The following is a 10,049-nucleotide window of genomic DNA, read 5'->3' as shown; positions in this document are numbered from 1 at the left end:
AATGCCGAACTTTTCTTTGACTTCCGGTAATTTCTCGTACCTCTGACATAAAAAAAAGAGCCTTAGCCAATTGCCAGTTGTTTGCTGGATTAAAGACACGCTTACAGAGCAAAAGCGGAGGCATTTGCTTATCGAATGTGCCTGCAAACCGTCCGATGATGAGAGAGCCCTATTCGCTTTCTATTATCCGAAGTGTCAATTACTTATCTGGCAGAATGAAGTTGATGAGTTTTATTGGATGATCACCTCGTGTTATGCACCAATTAGATTGTTTAGACACGGACTGGTATTTCGCTTCGCCCCTGCGTCGAAAGCAAACAGCGAGAGGGAAGAACCATGGCTGTATGAGAAAGATAGACGGAGCAAGAGAGAGGGGGAAGAGAGGGAGAGAGGGGAATAGAAGATGTTTTACGATTCGCCGGGTACCAGCGAAAACTTTGCTCCCCGCGTCTTTTGTTTGAACTAGATGCCACCCCGCCGCGCGAGCCAATAGCATTGCACGGTGAGACGTCATCCCCGCATCTCTCCACCCCTCCGGAGGATTGTTAGCCTAATCGCCGGTCCGAGAGCTGTCAATCTTCCAGTCCGCTTGTCAGTTTAAGTGGTGATTATCCGACCAAGAATAATGGATATTGTCAAATACGCCCTCCCCCTCCAATGCACTCGTGCGTTCTACTTCAGGCAAGAAGAAGGAAAAAGAAGGAGGGGAGGGCTGTGTTGGTCGTGGTGGCGGTGGTGGAGGAGGGGGGGGGGGGGCTGGTAGGTAACTCTGGTTAAGAGCTTTGGAGGAGGGAGAAGAAGAGAGAGCAGCAGAGTAGGGTAGAGCACGGAGAGATTTTTTGGTAGAGAACTTTGACTTGAGGAGCTGGGTGAGAGCATAGGGAGGATCCGCGCTGAACCGCAGGTATTGACTAATAGGAATAGCGCGATAAGGGCAGATTGCTTCTATGATTGACAGCTGCCGTAAGAAGACCACCACGGTCTTCCTACCTCTCCTGCTTGAACCCCGAGGGTCAAGAGAGTGGTGTCGTTATATATAATAATATATCTGGTCAAGACATTCCTTGCAATAGGCCATTCCGCGTTTCGCAGTTTACCAAGTGGGGTTTGAAAGAGCACCAGCTCCACCAGCTCTCTCTTTTCGTCGAATAGGAAATAAACTTTTGCTCTCTGTTTTGCCACTGATACCGGCTGAGCTGTAGCACTCAAGGAGATATACTGTGGTCTGGTTTCGCGTTCATCTTGCTTCTTTTCTCTCCCAGTGTAATTATTTTTAGAATCATACCTAGGTTAGAAATGTGATTTTACGCTTTCGGATAAGATACGGCAATACGAGTTGTAAAGCACTCCAGAAAAAAGTAAAAGTAGGGTATAAACTTTCATCGCCATGGAGGATCCAGTGAATTATTCAAAGATGGAGGAACACGGCCGGAAATTATGCAGCAAGGGTGATGAACAGCAGAGTCACGGGACTTCAAACAAGCTGACTTCGTTTTCGATTCAAGACATCCTCGGGAAGGGAAGAGGCATGTCGCCGAAGGTCCCCATGGATTTATCCTCACCACATGCATCATCACCAGTGAAGCTGCAGGTTTCCGCGACTTCGCGTTTGGACATTACCCGACCTCATACCCACCGGCACGATCACCTCCACCCTCATCATCATCAGCAGGGTCCCCACCGGCATCCTAGTCTCCAACGCCATCCAATGCGGCACCATCTCCAGCGTCATCAACATCCGTATCATATCTACGCTCCGGACAGATTCTCGGTGAAGGAAGAATTGTCGGGCAGGAAAGACAGCAAGGACGTTAAAGAGATGTACGAAGTGGCTCTAAGAGACGGAGTCGTGAGCAACGCTATGCTCCGACATCACGCGTCGTCGCACTCACATCGCCATCGTCGCCCAACGCGCGACCGCGACGATGACCCCGTCGACATCGTCGAGAATATCTTTCACGTGAAGAGGGAACCGCTCCCCGATAGAACCTCGTCATCCCCGGATGTCGACGTGGATGTCGACGTGGACATTGATGCTCAGAGTGTGCATGGAAACGATATCGAGGAGGACGACGAAGATGAAGCAAGGAGTCGAACGTCCCCGTCTCACTGTTCATCGCCAATTGCCTCCGGTAAGTTCGTAATCATATCCATATCATTTAACATAGAAGCTGTCAAAAATGGAAAAAAAAAAACCTTTAACTCTCTGCAAGCCGCATTAAAATGTTGTCCATAGGTTAATGTGTGAAATTTGAGCATATTTGGATCAATGGCACAGAAAGGATTAAAGCTCACTTTCTTCTGTGACTCTCCGTCTCATCTTTCAATAAGACTTAAACAGTTGGGATACCAATAAAGTTGATTTGTAAGCAACGATAGTAACTCATGTTAATTGTAACTCCATTGAATTTATTCATCACTTTCATAATTTAGTTACATTTATGTTAACACGTTACGATTAACCCTGTCAACAGCCTAGGACGGATTGATTATCATTTGTAATAATCTTGAACATGAGACGTTTTAGTTCCTCTGGAGTTAGCACCGCATTTCACAACTTCAAAGGTTAAAGCACAACTCAAAACAGCCATCAAAATGTCTTTTGTTTTGCTTTTATGGCTGCAACATTACTATTAAAAGTCATTTATGCAGTTTATGTGTACATTCCTAGAAACACTTACATCTGGTATGTCTGAAATCGCCTTTTATTTGCTTTTTTTTCATGACTCCATTCAATGACCTTCACAAGGATAGCGATATCTCATTGTTCAGATTAATCTCAAATACACCATGAACTGTTCAATGCGATCTTCATCCAAAACTTGCCAATCACAACAGCGCACGCACACAGAAAGGGTTGAAATTGTGTGCAGGAAGCACATTCTCCTGTATAAAGCCTAGCGCCTACTGATTCTAAGGTACAAAAGTCAAACATAGAACAACTGATGGAAATAGAATTGTGTTGGACAAAATAAAACAAGGAACAAAGACTGCTTTTGAGATGCAAGCATTTCTGTTGCTCTTAGTGGGGTAGTGTGACCACCATATGAGTGCGACTTAATCCAAATCAAGTCGGAACACGTGCCTGAAGTACGTTTCATTCATTTTTATCTATATCAAAATTAAACGGACGTACACAGTGTGGAGAATTAACTTTTGTTACTTTGTTTAACACAGTCAATGCTATAAATATGACTTTAATGTATTTGAGATCAAAATGAGCGCTATCTCCGTCCATCAAATATGTGAAGTAAAATTACCTCGAAACAACGATTCACAATTAAGACTTTGTAGTGAGTGAGATACGTCCCTCATACAATGCTTGTTTTGTCATTCAAATTTAGTTATATACATATGTTATAAACATATTATTAGAAAAGATCTTATCCCTTGAGTTTGCATGATTGTAAAAGTCATATCATGTCTCTGTAATGAAGAAACGGGTATATAGTTTCTATCGGCATTTTTTTTTTAAATTGAAAACGATCCCCTGTACCGGAATATAAGCGAAAGTTTCATGTGAAAATGAGCTCAAGTATTCCTCGTCTGGTATTCGCTTATCCAGCAATATGATCCTAGTTTAACAAGAATGAGAAGAAGACCAACCTCGCAATTACTCCATTTCTAAATCAAGCATCCTTAAAAGCAAACAGACCTGAAATTGCAGACTGCTTCATCTGTGTTGACTCTACATTTGTGTTTGAACATTCTATAACACAACAGACGCCATTAAGGATGTACTCCAAGTCCACTGATTCTTTTCCATGTCGTGTGTGAAACGGGCCCAATTTTACCATAAAACTTGTTGCCTGCGTGCTGCATAAAAATCAAGACAGGCTTTGTTTTCTCGAATCTATCTGATCTATCAATGAATAATTATAAGTTTGAATTACTGATGAAGCTCCATCCGTCGAAATTAAGAAATATCAGAGCTAATATAGGTAGAAGGACAACATTGTCTCTTGTCTTCAGCTTGAGTTTATTGGTTTGCCTGTAATGACAATGGTGCGCAAAGCAGGCAGACACTAAATACACGTGGTTAAAATCATAACACACAGCAATAGGCATTAGCCTCTGTGTCTGTTAACTAAACGGGAACCATAATACATCTCTGCCAAATTTTTGGGGTATTATTATTATTTGCCTCTCGAGTTATTGAGAATAAGATAATGAACACACTTGTTACATCTGTCTCATCGATGAATTAATTGATTATAATTATGAACTACATCCAGGCCCGTAGCCAGGATTTTTCAAGGGGGGTGCGGTCACTAAAAAAACGGACCTTCGGTACCAATACCAATGATGACACACACACACACACACACACACACACAAACACACACACACACAATTATATATATATATATATATATATATATATATTCTTTGGACGACCGAACTACAAAAGTTGTATAAGAATTTGCGCGCGAAGCGCGCCGCAAATTGTGAATTTTGACTGTTTTAATGACGTTTTAAAGTCTCGAGGAAATTTGGTCTGTTGCATGCAATCGCGTTACGGTATTTCATCTAGGAAATAGTAAAAACTCATTTTGCCAGGAAGTTGCAAAGTTTAATTGTGTTCGAGACTCTGCGCGCGTAGCGCGCCGCAAAATTGAGAATAGTGATTTTCCTGGTGTTGTTTTAACTTTTATTCTTTCTATTGTATACCCGCGTTAGCAGGCCTGAAGCCAGGATTTTTAAAGGAAGGGGGGATTGCGTTAATTAACAAAACGGTCCTTTGATACTGTCCCGGGAGGGGTAGCGACAATTAAAAGGTGGACACCATGCTCATACGTGGACTTTCAAAATGGCCCCTAAACGAGTAATGATCATATGATTTTTCGGGCCTTAAAAACAAGTATTCCTTAAATGTTTCCTGCACCCTAAAGAAGTACTTCATCATGATTGAACAATATACCATTTTCCCAAATTTCGGCCTTTTTGATACCCTTTGATTAAATACGCTCGTACATCACACTTTCCATCTAATCCGTGAGAAAAAACGACCCCTATTACGCGTTTTCTTTAGCGAGTATAGTCACGGTGTCCACCTTTCAGTTGGAGTTTTCCATCCCATTGGATGCTGTTTGGAAGATGAAACATTCACTTTACTATACAGTATATCAGCCGTTGGTATGCGAGTTTGTCAAAAACGAAAATAAATAAGAAAATTTTTTAAACAAAATGAATTGTAAATGTGAACCATTCATATTTTGCCTCCTTGTGGTAGGATATTTCCAGCATTTCCGAACTTTCAAATAATCATTTTAGATTTAATAATATTAAAGGTAGTAGATCCGATTCGCAAACATCTCCAATATCAGTCAAATGTCATATTAACCATCATGCTAAGAAGGTTTTCTTTGTGAAATTTGGAGGTCAGTGAAATTCAAAATTAAACATCCGTTAGCCATTGGAAGAAGTTGAGTGCAAATTCAGACCTCAGGCTTAGTGCTCAGATGTTTTCCTATTTGATTTGATCTGTCTTACTGTGCACACTAAGATACATACTGGAATGGTTATTTCTTATTTATTAAATTATAGTAGCATATTTGGTTACTAGCTGTCTCTAGGCATTTTCGAATTTGGGCTGCAAAGAGATCCACTACCTTTAAGTTAGAAGAGAGATAAGTAAATAATGATAAAATAAACAAACAAAAAAGAATGAGTTTCTTTTGTAATACTATCTGACAAACTTTTTACTTTACCATTTTACTTCATAGCTCAGCACTTTCCATTCTCTCTCATACCCTCTTAGCCATTACATTTAAATGAAATACAACTAAAATGAGTTTGCGTGCCTGCATAATACTCTTTGGCAATTATAAGTGAGAATGTTCTTAGGTTTTGGCTCACTTTAAAATGAGAACCAATAGAACTGTCACAACATGAGAAAATGTATAAGTAATAATCAACAGTACATTTCCGAATTTGGCCTGCAAAGAAATCCGCTACCTGTAAGTTAGAAAAGAGATTAGTAAATAATGATAAAATAAACAACAAAAAAGAATGAGTTTCTACCGCCGTATCCAGAACAGAGCCTGAAACGGTGCAGGCTCAAGAAATCGTTTGTACTAATTAAATATGCTCAAATTCGTCAAATTTGGACTGTTCGCCATAGACAATTCTACTCATAAGGTACTTTTCTGATCTAATTTGCGTCACTGCTACAAATGTTACAATAAAGATATATACACATAAATAATCCCTAAAGTGTCCACTTTCAGAATCCGGGCGCCCCAAGTTTGCTTCTTAAACAGTTTAAAAGTTATGGCAGATTTTGTGGAAAAATGCGTCAATTTTTGACCCGTTTTACGTGATGTAGCGTTCGCGCGGAAGCGCGGCTTCGCAGATGACCGAAAGTTTTCAATATGTAATAGCTCGCACAAATTGTATAACATTTGTGTTTGTGTGCATGGGGACGATCCGATGGTTCATACAACAAAAGGGTTCTGTACAATTATTTTTAACATTGTTAAACGTACCCTTCCACATTTACGTAGCATATAATGTGTCTTTATATTTATTTGGATTGTTATCTTGAGAATTGCTAAAAACCGTTATTATGAAAAAGTGGACCTTTCAGAATTTGGGGGGGGGGGGGGGTGCGTACGCACCCGACGCACCCCCCCTGGCTACGGGCCTGACATCTAAGATCTGACAACGTATCAGTTCTGTATCTTCCAATCAAAGACAAACGTGCAAACACACGTTTGCACTGCACGATAAATATGTGTTCGATTGCCTTTTACACATGAGATGGCGTGCAGGGAAATACTGAATGACAGTACATGGCATCGTACCGTTTTTCTTCCGTCTACTTGATAAAAACAGTGCTTAGGTTAATCATAAAATGTAGTGATTGTTGGTAAGCGTTTTTTCCCAAAAAAAGTTCTCTGGCCGTATTTGATGGAAGTGGTTTGATATTAATTGATGTAGAATTTGAAAGCAAAAACCACCCCTGCCGATAGCACAAACATCATGCCGCGAAGCTGGGGCGAAGCCATGGGAGCGCCGCCCGGTGGCGTCGGGTAACCTGCGCCGAATTGCCGAATCGCTTGTCTTCATGGGGAAATCTTTGACCACCGAACACAGATCCATTGAATATAGAGGGAAGAATGTTGACCCGATGCCAAAAGGCAAAGTCTTATGTCAGCTGAACGAATTGACATAATGGTATAAGGTTTAAGTTATTGACATCTGCGCTGTAAAATAAGAATGCAACGTGAAGATAATCTCGCGATCACTCATGTAAGGTCACGCTTAAAAAAAAAAAAATGCGTTCTTTTTACTATCGGAGATAACTCAAACTTCTGTTTCACTTATACAAAAAAAAAAAGGTTTTAGGACTCTTTATTATCGATCAAATTCACATGTCCCTCACAAACATTCAAACTGCATGCACAAAGCTCTTGAGCAGGCGAAGCTACGGAGTTCAGCATTTGCATTCAAGCGGGTGAATGCATGTCTCTTAAAAACTCGATAACAAGTTCGTCATTTAGTTTCCTTTCATGGGATTGTATGTATAATTTTAATCGTATTTCCGTGCAAATTTCAAGACTGTCTTATTTCTCATCAAATAATTTAGTTTCTTTATTGACCCTCTTCAAACATGCAGCCATCGACAACGAGTCACGATACGAGGATGAGCTGCACGCGCCGTCATCGAAGACGAGGAAGAAACGATCTCGCGCCGCTTTCTCTCACGCCCAAGTCTTCGAGCTCGAGCGGAGGTTCAGTCACCAGCGCTACCTATCTGGCCCCGAACGCGCCGACCTGGCGGCTGCTCTGAAACTCACGGAGCAGCAGGTCAAGATCTGGTTCCAGAACCGCCGCTACAAGACCAAACGGAAGCAGATGGCGGCAGAGATGATGTCCCCTCTGCCAGCCAAGAAGGTAGCCGTCAAAGTTCTCTTCAAGGATAGCCACCACCTCCCCATCCCTCTCCCTCACCACGCGACCGGCTTCCCGCCGCCGAGTGGAGTCGAACATCTCCTGCCCGCCACGTTCGCTCATCTCTACCCGCAACTCGCCGCGTATCACCACTCCAATCCACTGTACCACTACCCAAGCGCGCTTCACGGCGTTTTGTACGGACACTGAGGCAACCACAATGGAAATCAATTCCCTGTCCCGCGAGTGTAAAGAGGAAGGACATTTCACTCTCCATGGCGCGCTCTCCTCATAACTCTTCACACTTGAAAATCACAGTGACAGATACCACCGTAAGAGCCGCAATGAAGCAACCCTGCTTGTTAGTAAACCTATAACAATATTACTGTTTCAACTGGTATGCCGAGTTATGTACAATACTATGATATTATTGATTCTGCAGATGACCCGAGATGTGCTATATGACTTTTACTATCTCTGCGTTACATTCTTCATCGTACACACTTTGCTCACGTATCGTCTTCTTGTCACCACAACTTGAGATGTACATTGAAAAATATGAAAAGGATTTTCCAAGAAGAGAGAGGAGGTGATGACGTCATTTTTGCGAATCAACGCAAGTTTTTCATGAGCAAGAAATGAATGATTGTTTTGGTTAAACACAAAATGTGGCTCGTGCCCCCCAAAATATTTCCAAGAACCACTTGAGTCACTTCCTTTGATTTTAAAAGATGTTATGAGCTCTCATCCACGTCTCAGTACGGCTGTCGTGAAGAGAAATTACCTTTTCTCACCCATTGGCAAATTCGTTCCAAAAGCACTCATGATATTGATACAAGAGCAAACGAGAAATTCATACAAAAATACAGTACAAATACGTATATCTTAAAAGCGACTAGCACACCCAAGGCGCTTTGTATCTTTTTGAATTTTAGATGGACTGATTTGTTCCAGTGTGTATAGTCAACTACCACGGGTAGTTTTTGCGTGGGTGACAAATGGCGTTTTCCAGCGGATAGGGCTCTTTTAAACAGAATTTAAGGTCGGGGTGGGGGGGGGGGGGGCATTGATCTCTCCTGGAAATCTAAACTTAAACAAAATATAAACATCTTCCATCCTTCAGGTATTTTCCCTATATTTCTGCGATTTTCATTTTAGGAGAACTCTTCGTGTGTGTGATGACCTTCTCCATTCATGTTTTAACCTGTTATCTTGTTTTGTTGCATGGGGAATTTTCACTCAGACTGATCTGCTAATCAAGACGTTGCATAAACTGCCCTACATTTCGTGCTCCTCATATTTTCACATAAAAGTCTCTATAATGTATATCGAGTGTGCTGCCAAGTAATGGTTTGCCGTCAAGTTTTTTTCTAGATGCACGCTTTCCTCAAACTTTCCAAAGTTTGATCACCGAAAACACTTTGGAGTCAAAGACGCTACTTGAGGATTTGTTTATTTCCATGAAGATTTCCCATAAATCATATTCGATATTCCCGCCTTCACCTTTCATAGAACAGAACAGCAACTGGGAGGGGGACGAGCAGTAGCTGGAGGGATATATTTTCTTGGAGGGTGGAAGGGTCCTCCGAAGGAGAAATAAATAACTGTCTTCACTCGGTTGTCGCACACAAGGAAAGTTCGACCCAAGTTTGGACAAAAAGTTCGCTAACTCTGACGCACTGGAAGGATGCGATCGTACGATGTATTTTGGTGAGGGCAGTGGCCTTTTGAACATCAGTATAACGTGAAAGAAAGGACGAGAGTTGCGATGAAATAGTCCAATTTCAACGATTTTTTTCTCACATTATATGAAAACAATTGTATGGACTCGATCTCTCACAGGTACAGTATCTTCTGAAGTGAAGTAGAATGATGAATCACAAGTCTGCATAGATTTCCCCCAAAACAACAACAAATAACAGCTGCAAATCTACTTTTCGGTTCAATTTTGCTGGTAATAGATTTATCACAATGGATTTCTGTGAAACTGACTGACTTATTCTCCGAGCCGTTGGTGGAATACACTTATTTTCATATTCAATTGTACGAAAAAGAAATTATTGAAAATGCATAAGTGACCATGATGATTGTAATTAAGAAAATAATTTGCTAGGGAAAATTATTCATCCCCTTGAAATCCTGCCCCTACACCT

General features: G+C 41.3%; 1 protein-coding gene across 1 annotated transcript; it reads left to right on the top strand.

Annotated features, from left to right (window-relative positions):
* Nucleotides 1–1,387: 1,387 nt before the first annotated feature.
* Nucleotides 1,388–8,472, top strand: LOC139727661 (uncharacterized). The gene is made up of 2 exons (XM_071638639.1): nt 1,388–2,132; nt 7,622–8,472. The coding sequence occupies exons 1-2, from the start codon at nt 1,388–1,390 to the stop codon at nt 8,104–8,106; spliced, it is 1,230 nt and encodes a 409-aa protein (XP_071494740.1). The 3' UTR covers nt 8,107–8,472.
* Nucleotides 8,473–10,049: the final 1,577 nt, after the last annotated feature.

Source organism: Diadema antillarum, unplaced genomic scaffold (genome assembly GCF_040938485.1).
Source record: "Diadema antillarum isolate AM-2024a unplaced genomic scaffold, OU_Dant_1.0 seq00000140_RagTag, whole genome shotgun sequence".
Taxonomy (NCBI): Eukaryota; Metazoa; Echinodermata; class Echinoidea; order Diadematoida; family Diadematidae; genus Diadema; species Diadema antillarum.
This window is presented reverse-complemented; position numbering and strand designations above follow the sequence as displayed.